This window comes from Zalophus californianus, chromosome 1 (assembly GCF_009762305.2).
Source record: "Zalophus californianus isolate mZalCal1 chromosome 1, mZalCal1.pri.v2, whole genome shotgun sequence".
NCBI lineage: Eukaryota > Metazoa > Chordata > Mammalia > Carnivora > Otariidae > Zalophus > Zalophus californianus.
In genome coordinates this window covers 730,754-758,689 of record NC_045595.1, presented here as the reverse complement: position 1 = coordinate 758,689, position 27,936 = coordinate 730,754, and the positions used below count along the sequence as shown (strand labels likewise).

Genomic DNA, 27,936 nt, shown 5'->3' with positions numbered 1-27,936 from the left:
GACAGCAGGGTGCCAGCTGTGGGGCCTGCGGCTGGATGCGACCCCCTTCTGGCCTCAGCTTTCCCATCTGTAAAATGGGTCTCAGATGGGTCTCATCTGTGTGGCAGATGCATCACATCACACAAGTGGGGAAACCGAGTCCTGCGGGGTAAGGTGACTCAGACAAAGCTGGCCAAAACGGGAGGAAGAAGAAAACCAGGCCTCCCCTCCAGTCTCCTCTCAGAGACCGGAGCTCACGCCCTCCGTGTGTAAATGGGCAAACTGAGGCCCCGAGCGAGGAGCTGGGGCCTGAAGGGGGAGACGATGCTCTTTCACAAGGGAGAGAGCGCAGGGAACAGAGCGCCCGGTGGGGGACCGGCTCGGGCAAAGGCACGGAGGAGCGAAGGGCTGGCCTGCGGGCGCCCCGGCGGAAGGCCCCCGGTGAGGGGGGGGGAGGGGCCTGGGTTAGAGGGGGCGGGGCCTCGCGGGGGGTGGGGCCTGGTCCCGGGCGGGAGCCGGGGAGGGCGATGGGGAGGGGCAGGGGAGGGGCGGGGCCTCAAGGGAGGGGTGGGGCCTAGTCCCGGGGCTAGAGCTGGGGAGGGGGTGGGGGGCGCCGGCCTTTCCTGGGCTTCTTGCCTGTCTCAGGTCCAGGGCCGTTTCCGGAGGGACGCCCCCGCCTCGGTGCCCACCCGCGCCCGCGCCGCTGCTCCCAGCGACCGCAATAGGCTTTTAAGCACTTAGAGCCCGCAAACTGGTGTGAGGGGGGCGGCTGGGGCCGGAACCGCCGCCTCTCGCCTCCTCTTCCTCCCCCAGGACCCCTCTCTTGGCTGGGGCAATGCGCCTGACCCGTGCCTCAGTTTCCCGCTCGTCTGACAGGGGCAGCCCCTCGGAGGTGTCAGTAATCGATCATCCCGACGATGGCGGGAGCCCCAGGGGAGGAGTCTTGGCGGGGGTGGGGGTGGGGGCTCGGGGAAGCGCCGTCAGTAACACCCCCTCACCCCCCTGCGCTCCATCAGTGTGCCCCCTCGGGAGCTGGAGCTAGAGAGGGCCGGGGGCGGAGGATCCTGGGAAAAGACTCTCACATCTCTCCTGGAAGCTTCTCCCACCCCCACCCCGGGAGTCGGGGCAGCGCCCCAGGCCCAGAGGGAAAGGCCACACCGCCTGTGGAGGTGTCTGGACTTGAACCCACAGCACAGCTCCAGTGCTCCCAAACCCAAGCAGGTACATCAGAGTTTCAGGGAGAGGGCAGCCCCAGGGTTCCCCAACACTGCCCAGTAGGAACCAAACAAATGTTTCCTGGCTGCTGGTGGGGGGACCCTGGTCTCATTCCCTGGGCTGCCCTAGGCCCCATTCAGATCCAAATCCTGATCCCACAGAGGCCTGGGGCTCACCCTGGACTCACTCCAAGGACCAATAGGGCCTGGTGGGGCTTCTGTCCCCATCTGCACAGGAGAGGAGTCCCCCCCCGCCACTCAGTGTCCCCCCAGACTGCACTGTCCATGAGGGCTCCTGGATCCATTGCCTCTAGACCTCTGGGCCTGTTTCTGGATCAGGGGTGGGGGTCAGCGGCTGCCAGGTAAGCAGCAAACCCCCCCATGCAGAGAGTTTCTCCCAATCTCTGGCCTCAGAGGGAGGGGGCTCACCCCAAACATCCTGGTCTCCAACACTGAGCAGGCAACCCCGAGGTTCCTGTAAGTGTGCAGAGGATCCACGGTGGCCACGGGCAGGGGCTCTGCTCCCCCAGGTGACTATGCAGGGAGGGAGGCATCGAAGTGTGCAGCGGCCTCCTGGAAGCCTCCCTGGAGACAGTCTAGGTCCTAGTGCTCAGCATCCCCCAGCCCACCCCTCCTTGGCTTCCAGCCCTGCCCCAAAGCCTCCCATGGCTCCTGGGACCAGCTCCTTTACACCCTCGTGCTTCCCCCCGCAGTCTCCGTAAAGACTGGGCCACAAAATGCCTGGCTTGCCCATCAGTCTGGTGGCTGTGCCACTCGGGCTGTGCACTCAGGCCCCTCGTCCCCCGGCCACATGCAGCCCCAGGAGGGGACAGGAGCCCCTCCCACGGCAGTGTGCCCCCCTGGCCACACCGGCCCCGCTGCAGCCGCTTAATTTCCGGCTTGTATGTCATCTTGCTTTGATTTATGGTTCCTCTGGGGCTTCTGGGCTGTGGATTTGCTTTGTATTTGTCCATTCGTGGCCTCCCGGCCACCTGCAACCTGGATCAGGGGCCCCAACAGTGTGGCCTCCTCCCATGGCCCATAGGTGCCCCCAGTATTGGGCCCGGAGACCATGAGGGCCCGCAGACCAGGGAAGGGCCGGGCGCTGACCGCACACGGTAGAGGAGCCCGAAATGCTGGGGGCGCTGACCCTGGCTTGGGAAGCAACTCGTCTGTTACATTCTCTCTCTTTCTAGTTATGCAGCTTCCACACTCGGTCGCTCCATCAGCAAGAATTCATGGAGCGCCTTCTGTGTACCAGGCGAGTTCTAGGCCCTGAGGACGGGGCAGTGACCTGTGGAGACAGGGATCCCCGCCCTCCGGGAGCTGATGACCTAGAGGAGGTGACAGATGAGATCTGGGGAGGCGGCTGTGGGCCGGGGGTGGGGGGGGAGACATCTGGGGAAGGGCGCACTGGGCAGAGGGCACAGGCCCAGCGGTGGGTGTGGGTGCGCCCAGGGGGGCAGAGGGTCCCGAGGGAGCAGGTGCCGGCGGGAGGCACAGGGGTGAGAACCCTGCAGAAGGCACCGTGGCCTTCATTGTGGAAAGCAGGGGGGCGGGGGCTTCTGGCTGTGGGACTGCGATCAAGGGGCTCCAGAGGACCCCTAGAGGCAGGGTGGCCCCGGTCAGTCCTGATGGTGAGGGGTACTGGGGCCTTGGGGCTTCTTCTCCAGTGGAGATGGAGAGGGGCCACCGGACACTGTCATGTGATGGAGGCCTGACCCCCCAAACCAAGACGGCCCCAAATCTGACCAGGGGCCCAGCTCCATCCCAGAGCAGACGTCAGGGCTGGGGGAACTTCAGGACCCCCTCCCCATGGCGGGGCACCAAGGCAGCAGGAACCAGCCTTGGAGGGAAATCCCTTCCCTCCGCTGGGCCCCGCAAACGGATGGCTGGCCGGGGGCCCTGCAGGGTGGTGCCCATCTTCCGGCTGAGGCTGGGGTGCTGGTCACAGGGGCCTCACTGTGCCCAGGGCAGCCTTGGGAGTGAGCAGCCATCCTGCACAGTGACCATGGTCCCTGAGGCAGGGATCCGTGGCTGGCGACGCACAGGGCTGGTCCCTGAGAGACCCAGGTCCTGCCTGCAAGCACCAGGCAACATGGGGGTGTGCGTGGGTGAGCGCGACTGTGCATTCAGCCAGCGACAAGTTCAAGGAGAGCCCCCAGCTGTGGGCACTGGGTCCCGGTGCTGACCAAACAGGACTGGCCCTGCCCCTGGGAGCTCCCAGCCTGCGGGGGAGAGCAGATGAGAACCAGATTCCACTCGGGCGCCTGGGTGGCTCAGTTGGTGAGCGACGGCCTTCGGCTCAGGTCATGATCCTGGAGTCCCCGGATCGAGCCCCGCATCGGGCTCCCTGCTCCGCGGGGAGTCTGCTTCTCCCTCTGACCCTCCCCCCTCTCATGTGCTCGCTCTCTCTCTCTCTCTCTCTCTCTCATTCTCACTCTCTCAAAATAAATAATAAATAAATCTTTAAAAAAAATCCTTATAATAGCTAGCTGGAAACACCTTAAATGTCCATGAATTGGTGAAAGGATAACCCAAATGTGATATATCCACATGTTGGAGCGTCCCGCAGCGGAGAGCAGGAGCCAGGCGCCCACACGCATGGCCCCGGGGCCGGACCCCGAGCCCACGACGCGCAGGGAGGGAGCCAGACACCGGAGGCCACGCGGGGTGTGCGTCCACGTGGGCAGCACGTCCGGAGCGGGCTCGTCCGCGGACGGGAAGGGGGCCCGCGGGGGCCGGGGGCCGGGGGGGGGCAAAGGTGGGGATGACATCATGGGGACAGGGTTGCCTTTGGGGACGGTGAGAGTTCTGGACCCAGATAGTGGAGCTGGTTGTGCAACCCTGTGAATGTACTAACATTTTAAATGGATGGTGTGGTATGCGAGTTACATCTCAATAACTTTTTTTTAATAAGAAAACTGCAGTCAGTTGCTAGGATTCCGCCCCACGGTCCCTGTGCAGTCGTCCGTCCCCTGTGGCAAGGGGTCTTGGGAAAGCAGCCTCAGGGAGGCCTCCTCCCTCTCTGAGCTTCGGGGTCCTCACCGTGGAATGGGGGATCCTTAGGGCCTCCATGGTGCTCAGCACAGGTGTCCATCGTCCATCCTGCAACACTGGGCAGGGCGGGCGGGGTGCACACAGGGATCTTTGTGCTGCTCACTGGGTTCATTAAGAGGCAGTCGCTGTCGCTGGGCCCCGCTCGGCTGAATTAATTAGCCGAGAGCCTTCCCTCCCTGCTAATTGTGCCCAAGAGGATGTGGTCCTGGCAGGTGGCACCAAGGGGACGAGCAGCTGAGAGGACCCCCGTCCATTGGCCCTTCTGGGTGGCCCCCAACCTCCCTGTATCCCTATTTGGGGTGAGGCTGGGGTGAAGGGCCCTGGGACCCCACAGCCCCCGATACATGCCGTTTCCAAAGCCAGAAAGGGATTAAGAGGCAACAGACAGACCCCTACCCTGGCCTGGGCAGTTAGGGAAACTGGGTCACACAGCAGCAGAGCTCGGAGACCTAGAGGTCAGAGAATGTGGTTGGATCCTGAAGGAGCCATGACAGAATCTGAGGATTCGCCAGCGCCCCCCACTCCCCCCAACCCCAGCGTGGAGGAGGGAGCAGGGGGGCCTTGATCAGCCCTGGGGTCCCGGCTTTCAATCTGCTCCTGCTGAGCTCACGGTCTCTTCCCCCCTCCTCCCAGCTGCCCCAGGGGGGAGAGGGGGCTTATTCCCATTTCTCAGGGGGGGAAACTGAGGGCCAAGGAGGGCAATGAAGGACAGCGCCCCATAAAACACTCATCCCAGGGCCTGGCCTCCAAACCGCCCAAGAATCCATCATGATTGACCCCAGATGCTCCTCGAAGACACCCCTCCCCAGGGGAGTCCAGCCACAACTCCAAAGTTGTGGTCCATGTGCCCCTCCAATCGGGGTCAGTGGCCCCAAACATGCACGCACAACCTTGAGGTTTATGCTTGTTTTATTATAAAAAAATACAGAATCCAAAGTTGATCGTAACGGAGCGGGGAGCCCGCGCTGCCCTACGAAAGCCCACCCGGCGTGCCTGAGCCTCATGGTGGCCGCACGACATATACGTATATATAATATATAAACACAGATCAGGAAAGGCGGGTAGAAATATGAAATCCATATAAATGCTGTTTGCTTCTTTAAAGTGTCGGGGGGGTGTCCTTTTGCGGGGGTGGCCCCCACATTCTGCTTTGTCCTGTTTTCTCTTATAAACATCATTAGGTCCTAGAGTAGGGGGAGGGGCTCCGACAGACAATCCAGCTTATTGCGAAGTGTGGCTTCTACTCTAAAAAGTCCCCCCGCCCCCCCACCCCCGCCAAAAAAAGAAAAAAAAGTGCCCCTCTCCCAAGAAGGGGTGAGAAAAAAGGAACTTTCCAGGCCGTCCTTAGGAATACAGTAAAAATAAATCACAGTATATACTTGCTCTATTTACAGAAATGTCATGTCTTCTTGGCCTCAGGGGTGATCAGGTGAGGCTGGGGGGCACGGCAAGCAGTTCTAAGACTCGGGGGGGCTGTGACTCTGAAGGGGCCCCCCGGTGAAACATCCCAGATTTCCACTCTGGGAAAGGATCATCAGGAGCAAGGAGGGTGGGGCAGGGCACAGGGGTCTGAGGCAGGCTCCGATTCCTGGACCGGGGCCTGCGGGGCACTCACCACTCACCCCTTCCGTCTCAGAGTGGCCTGTCCCAAGGGTGCGTAGGAGGTCCAGGGTGGGCTCCAGCCTGGACCCAACAAATGGAGTGAGCAGACCAGGCGTCTCCTGAGGCCCGTGCCCCAGGGGGCCATGTTCCCCCCACCCCCCGCCCCGCCCTGTCTATTCTGTTTCCTTCCCAAAGTCACCGGCAACAGCAAGGAATAAATTAAATTAAAAACTCAAGTCTTTCTGATTCTGCCATAAAAGAACAACACTGCCAAGAGGTTCTTGGGTTCTCCAGAACTCTAGAAGAGCTGGCCAGCTACCCGGCCTCTCGGGCCTCGGGGTCCTCAGCCACACACCCCCAGGGCTGGCCCTGGGGCGGTGGACAGCCCCCCCGCCTGGCAGGGGCAGCCTCAGTCATGGGAGAATTGGAGTCTCTATCTGGTCTCTAGGCGGGGCGTCCAGGTGGGCCGGGACTAGGAGCCCAGGAGGGTCCACAGCACAGGGACGGTGCTGAGGACGAGCCGACAGCTGCCCAAGCCGCTGCATGAGTTATTGCTGGTGAAGATGGGCTCAGGGGCCTCGTACAGGGTCTCGTCTGGGGGGACACAGAGACAATGGTCATCAGGTGGCCCAACCCCCCTCACCCCCCTCCCTAACCATCTGCCCCCACACCCACATTCGGCTTCCTGGAGCTTATCAACCTCAGCCGCACCTCAGCGGGACATTTCTGACCATCTTCACTGGGGCTGGACCTCCTGTGCAGAGCATGGCACACAGCAGGTGCCACATCATGTGTGCCCGGCACCTGGGTGAAGTCACAAGGGGCTGCGGAGACCCCCTCTTCTTTGGATGTGGCTATGATGTTTCAAGAGCTCGGGACATGGGCCCTTAGGTCTAGCTCAGGAACTTTCCTGATGCTCACTCTTGGGTGAAAAGGGCTATGGCCTCAGCACAGGGCCAGGTCCTGCCCTTCACCTTCACTCTTAAATGTCTGAAATGTTGTCCTCATTTACAGATGGGGAAATTGAGGCTCGGGGCAGGGGCTGCCCCAGCCATTGCTGAGGTCATGGGACTCCCAGGGCTGTGCTCTGAGCACTCTGCTCTGCTGATCACTGAGTGGGTTCTGTGGGTTCAGGACACAAGGACGGCGCCCTGAGCACTTACTAGTCGGCCGAACATAGACCTTCAGCCTCAGGCAGGGTCGGTCCACAGCATTGGGTGGTGTGGCAGCTGGAAGAGAGGGGGTTGGGGATTGGCGGAGTAGGGGGCTCTCAGTGCCAGAGACCTCCTGGGGCTATATCCCCTTCCCCACACTGGTAACTCAACCCTGAACTAAGGCTATGGGAGGTTCCACCCATAAAACTCCTAATCATACATCAAAGCCCCAGACACAATGTCCTCTGTTTCCCAGGAGGAAGTCCTCCTGCACACTCCCCCTGCCCCTCCCTTTGCTGAACCCTGACCCCAGAGAATGGGGGTGTCCGCCTGGTTCCATCTCACCCCAGGGCAACACAGGGCAAGGTTCAAAGGTAAGGTGATAAACAAAAATACGTTTGTTATGAATGGATTGAACAGCAAAAAAAATCAGTATAACCAAATGATTGATCTGGGATCAAATACCTGCTCTCTGGTGCCTGTGGGCAAGTCACCCTCTATCGGGGCCTCATCTGTCGCCCAGTAAGTGCTTTGGAAATGATGTACTCCGTCTGGGAGCCAACAGAAGCCAGTAACCCCTGGGAGAGAGGCTGCTTCCCCGCCTCCCCCGGAAAGGGACCCACCCCGCTGGAGGCCACAGGGAGGCAGAAGCACGTTCGGTCCTCATGCCTAAAACCCTCCCCTTACTGCTCCCTGCTTCTTGGCCCACACGGCAAGCACCCTGGAGGGGACGGGGGTGGCACGGCGGCACCAGCAACGAGTCATGAGGGACGGGGACTTGGGGTGCAGGACTGGGAGGGGGCAGGAGGCCTGGGGGCCGGCGGGGGCCAGTGCGGTTTCACACACGTGAAGCCCATTCGCGCACATGCAAATAGCCCGGCCCGCCTGACCTCACGCTGGCTGCCCCCCTGCCCGCCCCCCAAAAGCCCCTCACACCGGGAGATGACGATAAAAAAGCACAAAATAAAAATAACATTCGTCGTAGAGAGAACAAGTAAGCACAATAATTATCTTTACGAAACTCCCGTCCAGGAAAGAAAAAATGTAATTTTTCTTATATTACCAGGACTTAATTTAAACACCTTCTTCCCCCTTCCTCCACCCACTTCTTCCTTGAATTAAAAGGAAAAAATCCAAATAGAGCAGAAAGGAAGAACGGGGCCTTCTCAGTTTAATCTGACGCAGCGGGAACGAGGGTGGCGAGGGGCTGCCTCTCCCACAGCCCCGGGGGGCAGAGCCCCGCTCCCCACCTGGCTCCCTAGAGGCCCCCCAGATGCTGAGGAATGGAGACCCCCACGATCCCTCAGTGCTTCCGCACCTCTGCAGAGGCATCCGCCCAAGGACAAGATGGGCTCCCAGAGGCCCCCATCTTGGTGGGGGGCAATGCCCAGACCCCCAGGTTCCTGCTAAGGTTCATGGAGAGTAAAGAACTGCCAAGACCACAGCACGATCCGGTCTCGAACCCAGGCCCAGCTCTGCTGTGCTCTTGCCTCCCCAGACCCTGCCATTGGTACTTTATGGGGAGGAACACAGAGGCCCTCTGGGAGCCCCCCCCCCCAATGCACAGCAGAGCCGGGGGGCAGCCTACCCTCAGCCTGGCCCAGCATGGGGTTTTGCAGGCCTGAGTGTCCCCAAGCCTTGAAAAGCAGCTTCCACGGTCCCTGGGGAGTCTTGGGCCAGGTGGGCCTGATGGGGGGAGACTGGGGAGGGCAGGATGCGGGGGGAGGGCCTGGGAGACCGCTGCCCGAGCCAGGGTGTGATGGGCAGAACACAGGCTCTGCCCTCCCCGCTGGCTTTGACCATGCTCCCCTCCCCCACCAGACTCCCTATGCCCGTTTCCCCCCTCACTGCAATGCGGCGGCACCCCTGGTCTAAGTATGGGACAAGCTGACGGTGGGGCCATCCGCTCCCCCAGACAGAGGCCCAGTGGCCTGATCCATAGACTGAGGTCACAGAAGGGAAGCTGTGGGTTTGGACTCTCAACTCTGCTCTGAGCCTCAGTCTCCCCATCTGTAAAATGGGAACTCTTGACAGTGAGGCCTCTGGAGCTTGCTGGAAGGATGAGACCATTCAAGAGCTTGACCCCAGGGAGACAAAGGCCAGGGCAGGATGAGGGACGGCCCAGGAGTACAGTCCAGCCCAGACCCCATCTCCCCATACCCAGCCTCCTCCTCCAGCAACAGCACACATGCCCCAGCTCTCCCCCCCCCCCTCCCGGCGCCCCCGGCGCCCACAGCACCCCCCCCGCCACCCCCTCAGCCCCCTCCGCTGGCCCCCTCCCCCCCCCGTGTCCCCACCTCCCTTCCCGCGATCTCTCCTTCCCCACTCCCCGTGCCCCCCCGCTCTCCCACCCTTCCCGCTCTCCCCCTCCTTCCCGCGCCCCCGGCCCCCCGCGTTCCCGCCCCCCCCCGCTCTCCTCCGCCCCCCCGCGTTCCCGCCCCCCCCGCGTTCCCGCCCCCCCCGCTCTCCTCCGCCCCCCCCGCGTTCCCGCCCCCCCGCTCTCCTCCGGCCCCCCCGCGTCCCCGCCCCCCCCGCTCTCCTCCGCCCCCCCCGCTCTCCTCCGGCCCCCCCCCGCTCTCCTCCGCCCCCCCCCGCGTTCCCGCCCCCCCCCCCCGCCCCCCCCGCTCTCCTCCCCCCCCCCCGCTCTCCTCCGCCCCCCCCGCTCTCCTCCGCCCCCCCGCGTTCCCGCCCCCCCTCTCCTCCGCCCCCCCGCGTTCCCGCCCCCCCGCTCTCCTCGCCCCCCCGCGTCCCCGCCCCCCGCTCTCTCCGCCCCCCCGCGTCCCCGCCCCCCCCCGCCCCCCCCCGCCCCCCGCTCTCCTCCGCCCCCGCCCCGCGCCCCCGGCCCCCCGCGCACTCACAGATGTAGTAGTATTCGTGGCCGGGGCGGAACTCGAAGCCCAGGGAGAAGGGCGTGAAGAGCTGGAACTTCTCGGAGAACTTGAGCGGCCCCCCGGGCGCTGCGGGCCGGTTGCACTCCCAGCGCTTGAAGCCGCGCTGCCGGTGGTCGCAGGAGGCGTGGCCCTCGCCGTTGACCATGTAGAGCACGTAGTGCTCCATGCGCTCGGCCGGCGGCAGCGGCGCCCCGTAGTGCGGGCAGTAGATGTCCAGGTAGTCGTTGATGCTCACCTCTACCGTGTAGCCCCCGCCGTCGTCCGCCGCGCCCGCGTGGAACCTGTGGCCCGGCGGTCCGCGCGTGGGGGGGGGGGCAGTCGGGGGAGGGGAGGGAGGCAGGAGGGGGGCTGGGTCAGTGCAGGGGGTGGGGGCTGGGGGGCCGGAGAACGGGGACAAGTTCCAGGGCGCGAGCCCACGTGCCCCGCCTCGCACCCCGCACCGCACACCCCCCCACACCCCCGCTCCAGGCCACCACGGGCGCCCTGCGCCTCCCGCCCACAAGCAGGTGGCCGTTGGGGAAGGAGGGGCGGTCGCCAGGCATTCTGGGTAACCGCAGGCCACCAAGCAGGTGTCGCGCGACTGGGACCCCCTCTCCCTTCCCCACGCCGGACATCTGGGCCCTTCCGTGGCAAGCAGGGCCGGCACAAGCTGTTCCCCCATCATCAAGGCCCTCTCCGGAAAAATGCTATTGCTTGACTGCATGTCCCCTCCTCCAGGCAGCACCCCATGCTGCCCCCCACACGCAGCCTCCTTAGCTTTCCTTCTGTCGATCTGCCTGCCAAGAAGGTACAGGGTGGTGTGGGGATACAGGCTGGGTGTTTTGGGCCCCCCGGGGCTAGCTCTGACCCCTCCCCTAGCCTCAGTGTCCCTGTGGAGGACAGGGCTTGGCGTGAAGGCCAACCCAGCCCAGCTCAGAGTTGCTCTGGGCTGGCCCCCAGCCTCCACTCCTTCAGTCCCCTGTGACCCTAGCAAGTCCAGGATCCCTCCCCCAGAGCCTCTAGAATTTGGCAGCTGCCCCCTCCAACGTCTTGGGTCACCCCACCAGGTTCTCCCACCCCCGACACCTCTGCCCCTCAGCCCTGCTTCCCAGCCTTTGCCCTGGAGGTTGCACCTGTCATGCAGCCTGCACCCCTTCCTTGGGGAGCCACCGCCTCCCCCAGACCCAGCCTCATCTGCCGAGGAGGGAGGTCAGCTGGGAGAGGGACAGACAGCTCCCCCCACCATCACTGCCTCAGGCTAGAGGGCCAGGAGGCCTTAGATCTCCCAGGCGTGGTCCCCTGGGTCCCTGTCATGTGAGGGGGGACAAGGGGGCCTCCAGAGAGGAGCTTATTAGCAGATAAAAGGCCTGAGCAGGGGAGGGTTGGGGAGCAGGCTCCCCAGGCTGCGCCTTCTCCCTCTCTGTATTAGGCTTGGAAGCTGAGCCCCAGTGAGGGTCCACGGCAGGGAGGGCCCCGGCTCCTTGGATCCCAGCTTGGCCATGCCACGCCTCTGTGCCCACCACGTCAGCCGCCCCAGTCTGGGGGAGCGGCGGTGTGGCCCCCATGCCGGGCATACTAACTGGCACAGCGGGCACCTGAAGGGGTGGCTGGATTATCAGATGGTGTCGGTGGGCCCCCCTGCGGCCCCTGAGAATCTGCACCAGGTCAGGGAGAGGGCTCCTGGGGCTCCAGAGGTGCTAGTGAGGCAAGCAGGAGACCTTGCTTGCTTGTGCCTTAGTTTCCCAGTCTGACACGAGAGATTTCACGGTGATTTCAGGCCTGTGGCTGAGATGGAGCTCCAAGAATTCCTGGTCAGAGCATCGGAAGGAGCAGATTCACCAGCAACCCCTTCCCTGCCTGCCCTTGAGCTTGTCCAGGAATGGGGAGCTCAGCCCACCCCCGCAGAGGTGGGATGGTGTTTAGATTCAATGTGTAGAGCAAAGGGAGTCCGGAAGTGGGGTCAGGTGGGGGCGGCAGAGAGTTCCGTGTTCAGGCACAAGTTTGCACCCAGCTAGGTCTCGTGGTTCATTTTTTTTTTCGTGGTTCATTTTCAAAGCCTCAGTTTCCAACTCTGTACAGTGAGGCTGTACAGAGGCTGTGATGGGGGAACTCCAGGCATATACACAGTAGGCCCTGCACAGAGGCAGGGCAGCCCCGGGACAGGGTCAGGCTGGGACAGGGTCAGGCAGCGACCCTGCCCATCCCTTGGGCTGCCCCTCAGCTGGCCAAGCAGGGGTGTCTCACCGACTGGCTGTGTTCTCCAGCCGCTTGGGCGAGATCGATGCAAAAGCCACTCCAGGCTTTTTCAAAAGTCATTTTTGCTCCTTCCCAGCCCATTGAAAGCCCCATTGATCAGCCAATCGATGACAGCCGTGGCCAAGCGCTTGCCAGGACTACCCATGCCCAGCCCTGCAGGGGAGGTGGAGATAGGGAAACCACGGGGTTGGCGGGGAGGGGGAGGAGCGGGGCGCGGGACAGGGAGTGTAGGGCGGAGCTGCAGGTGCTGACGTCCTGGCCCCGGCCCCTCTAGTCCTCAGTTTCCTCTCTCATCCCTGGCATGATGCAGGGGATACACACTCAGCTTGAAAGAGGAGAGCTTAGCTCTCTGCAGGGCCTTTCTCAAGACAAATGGACTCTGGAGAGTGGGGCTGCCGAAGCATCACCAGCTCTCCCCACACCGCCCCTGCCCATGCTTCTCCCAGGATGTCTGCCTTCCTCCCCTGCATCGGACCAACATCATTCTCCCCTCCCATTTCATCTTCCGAAAAACGTCCGAAACCGAGGCTGCTTTGCTTGTTCAGAGGCTGGGTGCATGGGCCCCTCCAGGCAGGCCAGGAGCCTGGCCTCCCAAAATCCAGGGCTCACTTTCCTGAATGTAAATCAGACCTTGTGATCCACTGGCTCAAAGCTCCCCATTGCTCTGAATAAAACCCACAGTCCTCCCAGGTCATGAGGCCCAAAGGCCCCACTGTCCGCACCCTGGTTGCCCTGTGATTGCTCCCAGCTCACTCCCTTCTAGCCACACCTGCCTTCCGGCTGCTCCTGTTCCGACCCCAGGGCCCTTGCACATGCTGTCCCCACTGCCTGGAATGCTTTCACCGGCCACTTGCACCTCATCCCATATCTCGTTCAACATCATCATACTTTTCCCTTTACGTAGCCTGCTGTCTGCCCTCCTGGACCATGGGGATCCGCCTCCTCCTCACCCCTTCCCTCGCTGCCAGCACAGGCCCAAAGACTCAAGGTCTTTGAGGGGCTGGAGTCCTAGGAAGCAAACAGAGGCCCACAGTGGGGTGAGGACCCCAGGCAGGTGGGTCCTAGAGGCACCCCCACCCAAGCTCTGGCGGCCTAAGTGGACCATTTTTTCCCCTCCCCGGCTCTAAAATAGCGATGGGCTTGCTGTGTTGGCATTCCCAGTTCCAAGTTGGCGGGCAAACCAGGGGCGGGCGCCTGGCCCCTGCTCAGGGTGGCGCCTGTGCGGGGGAGGGGCCCAACCCCAAAACCAAGCCAGTGCAAGCGAGACAAAGCTTGCATTTTCTCCATTAGTGCGGAAGCATGATGTGCAAATGCTCCATGGGAGCCGCAGATAGAGACAGCAATTCTCACTAAGGGGTTAATGACTGACTTGGGATGGGTTCCCAGACAGAGGGCTCCTGAGGCCTTCAGACGTACACCCATCCCCCTCCCCTGCCACACCTTTGCCCCTGCTCCTGTTCACCCTGCCAGGCCGCCTGCCAGTGTGCACTCCTCCAGGCAGCCCTCCCAGCCCCTGATGGACCCAACCCTGCCCGCCACCCTCCCCCACCCTGCCAACCGCGGGCCTGCAGCTAATTAGTTTCAATCGGGCCATTGTCAAGTCATTAGACGCTAATAGCAAAGCAACTAATTAGGAGGCTCACCCAAAATGGGGGTGGGGGCGGGGAGGGCTGTGCCGCCTCCCCAGACCAGAAACTGAGGCAGGGGTGAGGCGGGCAGCACACCAAGGCCCTGTGCGCCCCTGTGGCACTCGGGACCGTCTTCCTGGTCTGAACCCAATCCCGGCTCACGGCAAAGGGACCAACAGAGGCCTGTGTCAAGATCCCAGCAGAGAACACGCCCAGGCCCGCCCTAAGTGGGCAGCAGGGGCCCGAGGCCCAGGCTGGGGGCAGGGCCAGGCCTCCCCCCTCCCAGGGGGGCCCCCAAGACCTCAGCATGCACCCCTAGCTTTCTGAGGGGTCAGGAAGACATCTCCCCCATCTGACACCTGGCCACCTTTCTCCTAGAGCTGGGGTGCTGGGCGGGGCCTCCAAAAGTGGGCCCCAAGGGGGTGCAGGGTCAGCCTGCATCAGGATGGGCATGACCTCCTGCGTGCAGGAGACAACCAACCTGAAGCAAGAGGTAAAACCAGTGAGGCCCAAAAAGGGGGGCGGGGGGCCACAGGTTCAGCCCCACCTCTGGGCCTCGGTCTCAGGTAGGCTGTGGCCCGGGTGCATGCGGGTCTCGGACACCCCCCGCCCCCCAAGGTGCTCCTTAGCCAGCTGCAGACAGGCGGCCTCTAGGAGAGGGGGGGACATCCGATGGGGCCTGAATTCCCCACGGTCATGGATGAGTCACTTCCCCCCGCCCCCCACCCCCGCCCAGTGCCCGGAGGCAGACGCATAACGGGGTGGGCAGGTCACACAGGGTGCAGGGCTGCGGCGGGCGACACTTGCGGGAACGACCAGGCTCACGTGGTGGACGGAGCCCCTCGAAGCCAGGGTCCCCAGGTCCGGTAGGGAGACTGAGGCATGGTGGCTGAGCCCTCTGACCCGTGGGGCAAGAGAGTCTGCATGGGGGCGAGACCCCGGCCAGGGCCGGCCCGCCAGAGTTCAAAGTCTGGCCAAGGTTGAGACCTGGCCGGCGTCTGTGCTGGGCGCACCTGGCTTTCCGCCGTGCGGAGGCACCAAGGCGGCTGTACCCTTCCGCTGGCACGGCAGCCGGCGGCGGGGACACGGCCAAGCCCTCCCTCTGGGCCCACCTCCAAAAGAGAAAAATCCCCCCAGAGCCACAGCACGGGGCAAGGCTGGCCGTGTCCCCGCTTCCTGAGGAGGGGGGACGCGGCATGGGGGGTGTCATGGGGAAAACACGGGCCTGGCTTAGGGGTTGCGGGACGGGCTCTCGGAAACATTGCCTCCCAGACCGCCATCAATGCACCTGCCGTCCCAAGAGCAACCTCCACCCGTGGTCCTGAGGACCCTGCAGCCCTCACGGAGATGTCTGCTGGGGGGCCCGGGGTCTGCACCCCAGGCGAGCAGAGACCAAGAGCCGCTGCATGTACAGTGCACCCCGGGGCCTCAGCCACCGAGCCTCGGTCTTCATCTGCACGCGGACGCTGCCCAGGGCGGTCCACGGTGGGGAGGGACAGAGGCTAGGGACAGGGAGGACTCCCCCCCCCGTCAGAACCCCAGGGAGCCTACACACCCCAGCTTCAGGCCTGGACAGACGTTGCCTGGTCCCCGGCAGGTGGGGTGCCTCAGCGCTGTACCCCCATCCCGCACCCCATCGTGCACTGCTGCCCCTCACCCTGCTCTTGGGGACGGCATGGTCCTTGTCAGTGCGAACGTGGGGCCCAGCCCCAGAGGCCCCCCTTTTTAGCCGGCAGGAGCTGCCTGGGTTTCCCTCTGAGCTCCAGGGGTCACGGCCGCCGCTTGCCCAGCCACATGGGCCTTGCTCCATGGGCTGCCGTGGCACACCTGCCGGCCCCACTCCATGGAGGTCGTGCCCAGGTTTCTTGGGCTCCCTACAGCACCCCCGGGCCCCGCCCTCCGGCCCCGAGCCCCCAGACCCACGGGGCCTCGCTCTCCAAGGCCTGAAAGCCAGGCACGCTACCCTCTCTCGAACAAAACAAAAAACCCTCATACAGCGAAATACGGCACCACCCGGTCAAAGCCGTTTCTCCCCGGAGGCCCAGGCGAGGCTGCAGGGCCCTGGGGCCCAGGGATGCCCGGCACCTCCGCTGTGGGGAAGATGCTTCTGGAGTTGCCATGTTCCTATCCACACCACCACCCCCAACGCAGAAGCACACGAAACCCCGTTCAAGGGCACACGCAGCCCCACGTGAGGCAGGCGGCTGAAGCCCGGCCTGCCTGGGTAGGGTGGGCTCCGAGCCCTGAGCCCCAGCCCGCATCAGCACCTCTGCAGCCACTCGGGCGGCAGGTCTCCAATCGGGTGGGGGACTCCCGGGGGCGGCGGGCGCCCTGCGTGGGGCCAGCTCTGGACCTTGATGGCCCCTCTGCACCAAGGGCGGCACGGGGCCCCCGGGACCAACGCACGTCCCCCTGGAGAGGACCCGGCCAGCTCCAGGAGGGGACAGAGGAGGAGCCGCAGGGCCCACGGGGACAGCAAGCCGTGCCGCTGTCTGTGTGGACGGTCCGCCCCCTCCGTGGAGGCTCTGGGGCAGCCAGGGCCAGGCCGCACACGCAGACACACATGTGCACTCCACTCCCAGATATGCTAAAGACACATGTGTGCGCCCCCCAGACGGCCCCGTGCTCCCTCTGCACAAATATGCACACTCAGAGATGCACGTGCACCCCCAGACACCACATACATTCCACACACAGACACATGTGCAAACACGCCAGAGCCAGGGCCCCCGTGCACACGGAGCACATGTGTCACCCCGCCACACGGGTCTGAGTGTGCGCCGCACACACAGACCTGCACCTCCTGGGGCCCCCAGCACCCCTGCATGTCCCGGACAAAAACCCGCAGCTACACAGAGACACGCGGCCTGAGACGGAGGGGCGCACCCGAAGCTTCTCTGCTCGGCGGCACACCAGCCCCTCCGGAGAGCGGCTGGCCCAGGAACCCCGGCCTGGACACCCAGCAGCCAGCCCCGGGGCGACCAGGTGGGGGCCAGCCGGACAGATGGCCGGAGAGCCAGCCTGTGGGGGAGCCGGGGCCTGGTGGCTGGACCGGACCGCAGGGCCCCGCCCTACCACGGCAGCGACGGTGGGTGCTGGGCTCCCTCGGCAGCGTCCACCTGCCGCAAGAGTGCAGGGAATGCCCCGCGCAGCAGGAGGGTGTCGCTGGGACACAGAGCCACATACTCAGTACCTCGGTGCAGGTGCGAGGCCCAGCCGGGCGTGGGTGGCCGGCCTCACCACAGTGCGGCCTGTGCCTGTCCGCTCCCCCTTGGAGCACATCCGTCCCTCAGCTGCCCCGCTGACTGCCCGTCGCCCACTCCAGTGTGCCCAGCCCTCGCTCTGACCCCCTTCCTTGCCAGCCTTTTGTGTGTGCCCCTCTCTCCTGGGCACAGCCCCCCTGCCCTTGCGCTTCCCCATCTCCACCTCCCACCACCGCTGATCTGTTACTAGCCCAACCAGACCTGTGTCTCACGTCCCTGCCCATGGGACGGCCTCCCGCTTCGAGCCTGCTCGCTGACCCTGCACCTCCACCCTGGGCCGCTGTCCCCGGGACCGGCACTTTCGGGAAATCTCTGTTCCTGGCTGCCCTTGGACCTGAGGCCCAACACCACCCCTCCTCCCGTGTCCAGCACACACCCTGTCCCCCAGCCCGGGTTCCAGGCCAGCCACCCCGGGATGGCAAACCTCCTGGGAGGTTCCTAGGCCACCGAGGCCTTCGGTCAGCTGGCCAGAACAGGGCTGTCAGCTTGGCAACAGGAGGTGTCCAAGCGGCCGGCCAGAGCCAGGCACCCGGGACTTCCTCCCTCCCCCGGCCGGGGTCCTGCCCACAGTCCCGGGGGCAGGTGGGGCCGCAGGCAGCCCCAGCCACCCCCTTCCGTCCCCATCTGAGGCTCCCCATGTGTTTGGTGTTTGCTAGAACAAAGGACAGGCTATGCCTGGGACAGAGATTCCAAAGCTGAAACCAAAAACTTGGGCCAGGAAAGCCCTGCCCGCTGCCCCCCAACTCACTGGCTGCCCCCGCCCGCAGCACCCCCTGCTCACTGGGCCCCCTGCATGCTGGGCACCCCCCGCCCACTGGGCACCCCCCGCCTGGTGGGGGCCCCCCCATGCCCGCTGGGCTCCCCCGCTCAGCCGCAGGGAAGAGCCCTTAATCAAACCCACATGTGACCGGTGGGCCAGGCGGCTCAGGGAACCCGCTTCCGCAGTGGCCTTGCTGTCCCTCTGCAGCCCGGGGTCTCTGCCCTCCACCCCAGGGCCCAACCCCACAGCTGGGCAACTGAGGGGGTGTCTGGGTGCGCTCCCTGCCCCCCACGGCAGGACACTGGCTACCCTTGTCCCAGAGTCGGCCTCAAAGACAGCCCTTTATGCAACTTTCTGCCCGAGGATGCAGGACGCCAGGGGACAGTATCGGGATGGCAGGGGACAGTGGGCTCTGGAGGGCGTCTTGGCCGGCACTTGACACAGGAGGGAAAGTGACCAGTGGCAGAGGGACAGGAAGCGGGGAACTGGCCTCCCTGGCTCCGATGCTCAGCCCAGCCAGCCCTGGGAACACGGTGTAACCCAGAGTGCTGGGACTGACCCCAAAGCCATAGGCGCTCCGAGCCCCAGCTCCCATGGGACCTCCAGCCCACTCCAGCCTTCGAGAGCCAGAGATGGCCCAGAGGCTTCTGCCCATGTACAGGACATGGTCAGTCACCAGCAAACTTTTCCCACACCGAATACAGGGACTTCTGCTGCCCCCCAAATTGCACTTAGCACTAGATGCCGAGGAGGATGTGCGGGCAGGCAGGACAGCTCAGCCAGCCGCAGCAGGCTGGGCACGAGGCACCTGGGGTCCCCACCCCAGCTCTGCACCCCTCACCGTGACCTTGAGGCCAGCCACTCAGCCGTCCTGCGCCTCAGTTTCCCCATCAGCGCCAGGAGGATGGGAGAGGAGGCTACCGGGTCAAGACTCCCAGGGACTGCCGCCCCAGCCCCCTCTGTGCCTCAGTCTCCCCATCTCTGCAGAGCTAGGACCGGGGACCCCCTGGAGTGAAGGTAGTTATGGGCTGCTTGGGAGGAATATATTAACTTCCCCAAGTTCACGTGGGGGACCCACCAGCAGGACGCACCCAGCGTGCCCTTGCCCTAGGGGCCACGGTCCCCCACCTGGCACGGTTCAGCGACAAGGTTCCCCGGGGATCTCCACGAACTCCGATGCTGGCAAGGGTCCCCGGAGAGGCCCCAGGATGGGGACCCCCAAGTGCAGGGAAGGCGCTCAGGGCTGCGCAGCTCCTGAGGGTGCCGGAGGGGGTCCCCCAACTCCGGGGGCAGCGGCGCTCGGGGCGCACAGGGCGTCCAGTGGGGCGCCCTGGGAGGCGGCGGCTGGTGGAGGGTGCACGCGGAGCGGGAGTCCCCCGAACTCCGGGACGCCGGAACTCCCTGGGGGCTCCCGCGGGACCCGGCGCCCCCGCTCCCGAGGCGGAGCGCGCAGGGGCCGTCCCCGAGCTCGGGGCGCGGTGGCGGGGGGGGGCCGGCGCCGCGTCCCCCGCGGCGCGGCCGCGCTCACCTGGGGTTGCTGCGGTTCCAGTAGACGGCGTAGCGGTCCGAGTTGGCGCGGGCGGCGTCCTGGGCGCGCGCGAAGGGCGGCGGCGGGCGGCAGCGGCAGCAGCAGGAGGAGCATCGGCAGCAGCGGGCGCTGCGAGGGCGCCATGGCCCCGGTCCGGCCGCCCCGCGCTCGCCTGGCCGCCGCCTGCCAGCCGTCTCCGCCTCCTCCGCCGCCGCCGCCGCCGAGCGGGCGGGCGGGAGGAGGGCGCGCCGGCGCTTGGAGATCCCCGCCGCCCCCGCCGGGGCGCGCGCGACCTCGGGCGCCGAGAAGGCAGGCGGCGGCGGGCGGGGCGCCGGCCCGGCCGCGCGGACTCTCGCAGCGCGGGCCGCGGCCGCCGCCGCAGCCGCCGGGGAGGGGCCGGGGCCTCCGGCCTTTGTCCCGCCCGAGCGCCGGGAGGGCCGCGGGCGCCCCCTCCTGCCGCGCCCCGGCCACGCGGGGGGCTGGGCGAGGGGCTCCTGCCTCCACGGCGCCCGCCACCCAGGCCAAACCGCGCGGTGGAGGCAGGAGGCCCGCCTGCTGCGGGCATCCCCCGGGTCCTGCCCCGGAGACGCCGGACTCGGCGGGGCCTCGCGCCCCCCCCACTCCCGTTATCACGCTCACTAGGGCCTGGGCAGGGTCCCTGAGTTCCTGACCGTCGGGCCACCAAGGCCGTCTGCAGGGCCACGCGGGGACCAGGAGGCACAGAGATGACTCACCCCATCTCCCCTCCGTCATTCAGACCCAGACCCCAAATCCTATACCAGACTGAGCTAACTCCCTGCCTCCCTGCCCTGCCAAAGTCCAAAGCTCCGGGCCACTAGCACCTCCCTGGGGGACTCCAGGGCAATCAGTTCTCTCTTGGCCTCTGTTTCCCCTTCAGCAAAATGGAACCAGAGTCCCTACTTCAGCTCTAAGGGTGCCGGGCAAATAACAGGGCCCCGGATACATGTAGTCTACCTGCACTGCTCAGGTGGGGGCCAAGCCGCCTGATGTAGGATCCAGGCCAACAGCCACATAGGTCAACACACAGGGGAAAGTCTGACGGGGAGGAAGGGGGGAAGGGCATTTGGGCAGAGGGCACAGCTTAAGCAAAGGCCCAGAGAATCCGACTGTTCAGGGAACTCAGAGTCATCGCTCCTGGGGGGCTGACTGCAGGCAAGGAACTGGGCAAGGCCTGTCCTTCCACACCACAGCCTCTCGGGCGTCGAGGTACTCTGTCACCAAGTGCTGGCTGGGAAGTGCCAGGGGCGCCCAGCCAGGTCCCGCCTCTCTGGGTTTGTTTCACAGGCCCAGGCCTGGTGAAGTGCAAGGTCCAGGAGCCAAGACCACTTGAACTAGAAGGTTCCCAGGTGAGGAATTATTGCAAGTCCTTGCAGGAACCATCAGAGACCAGAGATTGGCAGATGAAGCTTCACCCCAGCAAGGTGGACAGACCCACCCCAGCCACATACCTCCGGTGTGGTGTTGGTGTACCCCACGTGTCCCGAGCTGCTTCTCCCCCTCCCCACTTCCCAACCTGCGCTCAGGCGGTACCCTCTCTCAGAGTCCTTCCCTTTTTCTTGCCATTAAAATTCAGCTCGGGGCGCCTGGGTGGCGCAGTCGTTAAGCGTCTGCCTTCGGCTCAGGTCATGGTCCCAGGGTCCTGGGATCGAGCCCCGCATCGGGCTCCCTGCTCGGCGGGAAGCCTGCTTCTCCCTCTCCCACTCCCCCTGCTTGTGTTCCCTCTCTCGCTGGGTCTCTCTCTGTCAAATAAATAAATCTTTAAAAATAAAATAAAAATAAAATAAAATCCTGCTCATCCACCAAGGCCTGTCCTTCCTGTGCCCCCAGCAGCACCACGAGGTTCTCAGTCCTCTGCCCTCTGGGGGAACTCAGCCTGTCTGTTCTGGCTTCTGGGCCTCGTCGTCTCACCTGACTACAGGTGCCCAAGGGCCAGGGTTGGCCCCAGGCTCTGCAGAGAAGGGTGGGAACCTGTCCACAGCCATGGCCGGGGCAGGCCCAGGAGGCCCAGAGAGGCCCAGAACTGGGCCCCGGGTCACCTGTCAGGGGCCTTCAGATAGACCCTCTGGGTACCCCTGGAGTGAGGGCCTGGGTTCCAGCAACACAGGCCGGCTCCGCCCAGGCTGCCGGGTCTGGCTCTTCGGAGAGCACCAGGGTGGTCGTTCCCAGTGGGGATCTCTTCCCGAGCACAGTATGGAAACAGGGCCACAAGCCCAGGGCGGCCAGCACGCCCAGTGCCGTGTCCTGCCCGACAAAAGAGGGGCCTTCAGGAAGCTCGCTCCGTCCTCCGACTTGATGCGAACTCACAGCTGGGGCTGGGGTCTCTTCTGTCAGACGTCAGACCCAGCAGGACTTGGACCTGCAGGGGTGAGGGGAGCCAGGCAGGGCACCGCAGGCCGAGGGGACTGCTTCGGCGAAGGCCAGGCAACGGGCCTGCTCATTTGCATGCAGGGGCCACCAAGGCAAGAGCGCTGCCGCCACCACCACCACCACCACGGCTGCCTGAGCGATTTGAGCTGAAGCTCTGTTTTCCTTCTGTCTTGTCTCTCTCTCAAGGTCAGAACCAGAGCAGGGACAGGAACAAAGGCATGCGTCCCCCATTCAACCTCACTGCGCCCCGCTGGCCTGCTCCTGGAGGAGGGGCCCTGGGGAGGGGGGGCAGGGCAGCTCCCAGGCCTGGCCAGCAAGGCAGGGGTGGGGGCACAGGAAGAACGGCAGCTGCTCCGGGACTCCTGCCCTGCTGGGGGCCAACTGTGGGCACCTCAGAGGCCCTGTCCCCTCCCGGGGCTGGCGGCCACCCCAGCCTCCAGACGCAGCCAGCGAACGGGTCAGCTGGGGCCAGGGGTCATTCTGGAGTAAGCTTCCTCTGGAGTCAAGAGTCAGAGATCAGGTTCCTCTGGGGACAGGGGTCAGTCTTGGGTTCAAGGCTCAGGCAAGGTCAGAGGTCATTCAGGTTGGCTGTCAGCCCCAGGCCCAGATCCAGAATAGGGTCTCTGATGGGTCTGTCCCTGTCCACCCTGGTCTTGGGGTCTGCCCCAGACTTCGGGAGGGTCTTGTCCAGGCCAGGCCCAGAGACTCGGCTCCTAGCCTGTGTCTAGCACCCCTGACCCCCACCACCTGCTGCCCCACAGGGTGAGTCCCCGTGTTTTGGGATCAGTGTCTAGCACCCTTTCGCCTTCAAAGGCTGCAGCGCCAGGGAAGAAGCTGAAGCAAAGCGGGAGAAGTTTCTCAAAGAATAAATCAGACCCAGTCTGCCCCTGCTCTGGTTCTAGCGGTCGGGGCAAAGAGGGGGACCCACGTCAGAGCCAGCAGAAGAGCCCCCCTCGGTTCCTGGGAAGACGCCTCACTTTGACCACGGCCAGGTGCCAGCAGCCCGGGTCAGCCTGAGGTGCCAGCTTCCACTTACCCGTTTCCCGGATGGGGAACTGAGGCCGGGGTTGGGTCCTGTCTTAAGCTGCAGAGCAGGTCAGCCAGGAGCCAGACACCCGGCCCCCGCGGAGCCCAGCGTGTGTGCTGCCTGGTGATGGCGGGGACTCGAGGTGCCAGGAGGGGCCTGGAGGGCTCTGGCCGTGGGCCTGCGCACGCCCCCTGGCGGGGCAGGGGCCACCGGTGTGTGTTCATACCCATGCGCACGTGTGTCCCGTGTCGTGCACTGCGCCTGGGCGGGGGTGCGGGACGGCGAGGGAGGTGGGGGACGCCCGAAGCCCCTCCCGCACCGTCCTCGTGCACACACGGCCCCGGAGCCGGCAGGCCCCTGGCAGGGCCTTTCATCTCCAGCTGACAGGCCCCTCTTCTGGCTTTTAGCCGCGGAGAACTTCCTGCTAATCGTGCATTAACCTTGGCAGGGGCTGCCAATTACTCAGCGCTCGTGGGGGGGGGGGGTGTGGGTGCGTGGTGACTGCTGCTGACAGGGCCAAGGGCCGGGAAGCTGGCGGGGCACCCCACCCTCCCCTACTGGGGTGGGCACGCGGTGGCTGGGCTTGGCAGGGGGGACATGCAGTGTGTTCCCAGCTCCGGATAGGAGAACGCAGGGTCTCTCCTGACCTCATTAGAGTCATTAATGTGCCTTTTGAAGCTCGGAAAATCGCTCAGAGCTGTGGGAAAGGGGCTCCGATCACAGGGCGGGGGAGCTGGGGACGGTGTCTGCATGCCTGTTAAAAGCGTGTCCCAGTGGGTCTGATACAGAGACGGAGACACAGAAGGACAGACGGAAAGGAAGAACTGAGAGAGGCCGTGCGAATGGAGAGAGATGCAGACAAGCAGGCAGGCGGAGGGTCAGGGTCAGAGAAAGACCCACGAGCACTAAAACAGAGACCCACGGTGGGAACGGACGGAGCAGGGTCTGTGACATCTCCGGGCCTCCCAGGGACGCTGGCTGCGCTTCTCTGACCTTCCCGCTGGGACCCTCAGTGCAAGACCCTCCCAAAGAACAGGGTGTGAGGAGCAGTCGGGGAGGACTTCCTGGAGGCAACACCTGGCCATCAGGGGAGAAAGAGGGGAAATGTGAGCAGACTTGGGGTGGGGAGGAGGCCAACTGAGATGCCCAGGGAAGCAGACTAGGAACCAGCGCAGAGACCCCAGCTGGAGAGGGGCGGGACCAGCTCCCCACGCTGGAGACCACCTCTCTGCCCCACAGCAGCAGAGTGGACACGGTAGGAAGCTCAGCCGGCCTGGGAGGTGGACAGGCCCACGGGGCTGCCGGATCCCGATCGGTCCATGCCACCACGGACATGGGGACAAGGTGGGGCTCAGGATGAGGCACGAGAAACGGAGGCCCCAGCTGGGCCTACTTCCCGAGTTTGGCTCTGGGGCACAGGACAGGCCACACCTCCCTCCAGGCCCCCCGCAGGCCAGCAAGGGAAGAGGCTGGGTGGCACAAAGGCTGCCACCTGGTGGCAGCGCTGCCCAATGACATGGCTGTGATGCACACCCGCCCAGCAGCCAGCCTCGGGAGGACCTCAGGCTGGGCGGCCACTGGCCAGCCCATCCCCTCTGACTCTCTAGGATCAAACTGACAGAGGGTTGGGGGGTGTCAGGCCAGAAACTGGAACCTGCCAGAAGCCGCAGCTCACAAGGGAAACCAGGCCCACAGAGAAGCCAACCAAACTCCTCACTGAGGATGCCTGCGCAGGTGCCTGATGGGAAAGGGCACGGTGGGCACGGGGGGTCCCAAGGCCGCAGGGAGCTCCAGCCCCCCTACACCTCTGCCCCGGGGCTCCTTGGGAAACACTCCCAGAGGTGCCTGAGGTGCGAGCAAGGTCAGGCGGGGTACCAGAGGGCATGGCCCTGGAGAGGCTCCAGGTTTAACAGCACAGAGGAGGGAGCCCTTGAATGAGGGTCTGACCTACAAACAGAGTTCTCTCCAGGCCCTTGCCCAACGACTAGCAAGACCTTTACCCCAGGCAGGTGAGGGCAGGTCTCCCCCAGGTCCCCTCCCCTGGGTGACTCATCAGCGGACCCCCGAGACAGCTAGGTGCAAGCCCGAAGAAGCCCAGCTTGGACAGCTAGGTGCAAGCCCGAAGAAGCCCAGCTTGGACAGCTAGGTGCAGCCCGAAGAAGCCCAGCTTGGTCACAGATGGGAGAACCGAGGCCCAGTGGAGCCCTGGTCGAAACTGCACCCCCCGACACCCGTGCACTGGCTACAGGGTTGGGCCCCATGAGGAGGAGAGCGCCAGGTACACATCCACAGCTGCCTTTATTGTCCCCAGCCCAGCGGGAAGATGCTCCCAGACAGGGCCCTCACCCCCGCGCCCGCCCACCGGGCTTTAGCTCAGCCGCCTCGCCCCCAGAGCCGGCTGAGTGGCACCGGTCCCAGTCCCGCCATTTTCCAAGGCCTGCGGGAGGCTTCCGGGGCCGCTGGCTTCCACCCAGCATCCTGCACGGTCCTGTCTGGGTCAAGGGCCGAGGTGGCGTCGGGCTGAGAAGCAGGCGAGGCAGGACCCACAGGAGCTCTCAAAGTCCAGGCCGGAAGGAGGACCAGTGAGTGCACCAGACACTGGGAGCAGGTTCTGTCTCCTGCCCCTCTTCCCAGGGCTTCTGGAAACGCCGCCTGCCTGACCCGAGCATCTGGAGGGAAGGGCAGGGGGTGAGCCCACACTGTGCCTGGGGCCCACCCTGTAAGTGACAAGCAGAGACCTTACCCGTCCACGGTGCTCCACCAAGCTCCACCTCCCCCAGCTGCTGGGCCCTACCAGACGGCCCACCTGAGGAGGAGAGGTCCCCCAGCCAGAGGGGATCCCAGATCCCACCAATGCCTCTCCTAGGGGCCTGGAAAATCACAACTGTCCCCTGGCCCCTTGGCCACACCCCCCGCCCCCCAAGACACTCAGGGGGTTGGGCAGGCCTTCACTCCTGCTCCAGCCCTGTTGTGGGCTCTGTGCCCAGTGGCCCCGGATACTCCTCCAGGGCCTGGGGCCACAAGGCCACCGCTGACCCAGGCTCTCGGCACCCCCCACCACTGATTCTCCACCTCGGACACTGATCTCGGCCTTCAGGGTCCGAGGACAGCAAGCACCCACTGGTTCAAGCGCCGCAGCCTGGGCCAGCCTTGGAGAAATGCCTGATGGAAGCCGGGAGCGGGTGAGTCCTGCTCCCAGGCCACAGAGATGCCAACTGCAAGGCCAGCACCAGGATCACGGCGATGGCCTCACCCGCTGGCAGCCCCCGACTCTCCGACCTGGCCCACCCCCAGGGTCGAGACAAGAGCCCCTGGAATTTGGGGGGGGGCTGCCCTACCATCTCAGAGTCCGGGTCTCAAAGACGATCTCCTCGTCACTGTCCAACGACGCCATCTCCGTAGCGTCATCGGTGTTGGCCAGAAGGCCGTACCTCCTCCGCTGTGGCTTCTTCAACCTACAAGCAGGCCAGGCAAGCTCAGCAGCCGCGCGGCAGTGCGTCCAGGAGCAGGGGTGCCTGACCCCCTGCCCTGCTTCCCGCCTTCCCTGTGACCAGCCTCCTCGGCCAGACCCTCCTCAAAGCTTGCTACCAAGCTTCCTAGTCTGTGTGTTTCCTTTGTGTCCTACCAAACAGTGACTCTTCATGGTTCTGATGGTCCTCATGGCTCAGACAGAAGCCCCGCTCCCGACCCTCTGCCGAGGCAGCTCAGGGAGAAGCCCCGCTCCCGACCCCCGGCCAGGGGCGGCTCAGACAGAAGCCCCGCTCCCGACCCCCGGCCAGGGGCGGCTCAGACAGAAGCCCCGCTCCCGACCCTCTGCCGAGGCAGCTCAGGGAGAAGCCCCGCTCCCGACCCCCGGCCAGGGGCGGCTCAGACAGAAGCCCCGCTCCCGACCCCCGGCCAGGGGCGGCTCAGACAGAAGCCCCGCTCCCGACCCTCTGCCGAGGCAGCTCAGGGAGAAGCCCCCGCTCCCGACCCCCGGCCAGGGGCGGCTCAGACAGAAGCCCCGCTCCCGACCCCCGGCCAGGGGCGGCTCAGACAGAAGCCCCGCTCCCGACCCCCGGCCAGGGGCGGCTCAGGGAGAAGCCCCGCTCCCGACCCCCGGCCTGGGGCAGGGAAGGGAGACGGCCCCGCTGAGGCGTCGGGAGCAGCGAGTGCTGGGGGCGCGGTCACCGGAGCACCGGGAGGGGCCGTCTGGAGTGTCCGGGCACGCTCGGTGCCGCGCGCAAAGGCCCCCGGGAGGACGGCCCGGCGGGAAAGCGCCTGCGGAGGGCCCACCGGCAGGCGCGAGCAGCCGAGCGCGCCCGGCGCTGGGGTGACGCAGAGAGGCCTGCGCGGCCAGCCGCACGCGACCAGGGAAGCGGACCCGGCGGCGGCGGGCCGCGATCGCTCCTGACGCCGCCGCGCAGGCAGCCGCGCCCCGGAGACGCGCCCGCCCCGCCCCGCCCCGCCCCCGTGACGCCCGCGCTGCGCCGGGGGCGGGGCTTCGCACCGACACGTGAGGCGCCAGGCGCACGACGACTGGCCGCTCCCGGACGGCGGGGGCGGCGCGCGCCAGACGCACCTGAACGCCCGGATGAGGAAGTAGAGCGCGGCCAGGCCGCTGAAGCCCGTGAGCACGTAGAAGGAACGCAGCAGCTGCAAGCCCGGCGAGCCCGGCGAGCCCGGCGGCCGCGAGTACGTGCTGTTGTGCGGCGGGCCCGGCTGGCTCCCGTTCGTCACGGCCGGCGTTGGCGACAGCGTGGCCTGCACGGGGCGCGACGACGGGGGCACGGCGTCCTGGGCTCCGCACAGCAGCGCCCACAGCAGCAGCGCCCGCAACAGCAGCAGCAGGAGCGGCGGCGGCGGCGGCACGCGCGGCCCCATGGCCCGGCGGAAGCGGTGGCTGCGCCCCGCCTCCGCGAGCAGTTGTCACTCACGGGCGCGGGGGCGGCCTCAGCCAATGGCCTGCGGGGGCGGGGCCGGCAGACGCCCCGCCCCCTCGCGGGTCCCCTGGCGCCCCTGGGGCTTCCCGCCCCGCCCGAGCCCGAGCCCGACTCCCACACGCAAACGCCTCCTCCCTGGGAAAGTGACTCCCGGATCGCACGGTGGGGGCCAAGACCGCCGGGCGCAGTGCTCCCCAGACGCCCCGTACCAGCCAGGGCCCCGGGAACCGCAGCCGTTCTCCCGGGGGGTGGGGGGGGGGGCCGGAGCGGGAGGGCAGGCATCTG

The 27,936-nt window shown here is 65.4% G+C and overlaps 2 protein-coding genes and 1 long non-coding RNA gene across 5 annotated transcripts; 1 reads left to right on the top strand and 2 right to left on the bottom strand.

Annotated features, from left to right (window-relative positions):
• Nucleotides 1-5,152: 5,152 nt before the first annotated feature.
• On the bottom strand, nucleotides 5,153-19,458 carry EFNA2 (ephrin A2). Its single transcript, XM_027582032.2, is given in 5 exon segments — nucleotides 5,153-6,449; nucleotides 7,019-7,084; nucleotides 9,868-10,181; nucleotides 19,315-19,403; nucleotides 19,405-19,458. Coding segments are annotated over 5 exon segments (645 nt in total). The 3' UTR covers nucleotides 5,153-6,327.
• On the top strand, nucleotides 10,387-13,539 carry LOC113917660. 2 transcript variants are annotated; one of them, XR_003518315.1, is made up of 3 exons: nucleotides 10,387-10,687; nucleotides 11,657-11,786; nucleotides 12,446-13,539. It is a non-coding gene; the product is annotated as an uncharacterized LOC113917660 (long non-coding RNA). The 2 variants fall into 2 exon arrangements; XR_003518314.1 differs by having other exon boundaries at nucleotides 11,618-11,786.
• Nucleotides 19,459-25,008: 5,550 nt separating the features above from the next.
• FAM174C (family with sequence similarity 174 member C) lies at nucleotides 25,009-27,621 on the bottom strand. Of its 2 annotated transcripts, XM_027584959.2 has the most exons (3): nucleotides 27,291-27,621; nucleotides 26,068-26,184; nucleotides 25,009-25,398 (listed from the first exon to the last, which is right to left on the bottom strand). In XM_027584959.2, coding segments are annotated over exons 1-3 (420 nt in total). In that variant the 5' UTR covers nucleotides 27,593-27,621; the 3' UTR covers nucleotides 25,009-25,397. The 2 variants fall into 2 exon arrangements, with proteins under 2 accessions (XP_027440760.1, XP_027440759.1); XM_027584958.1 differs by lacking the exon at nucleotides 25,009-25,398 and having other exon boundaries at nucleotides 26,064-26,184.
• Between the last annotated feature and the right edge of the window lie 315 nt (nucleotides 27,622-27,936).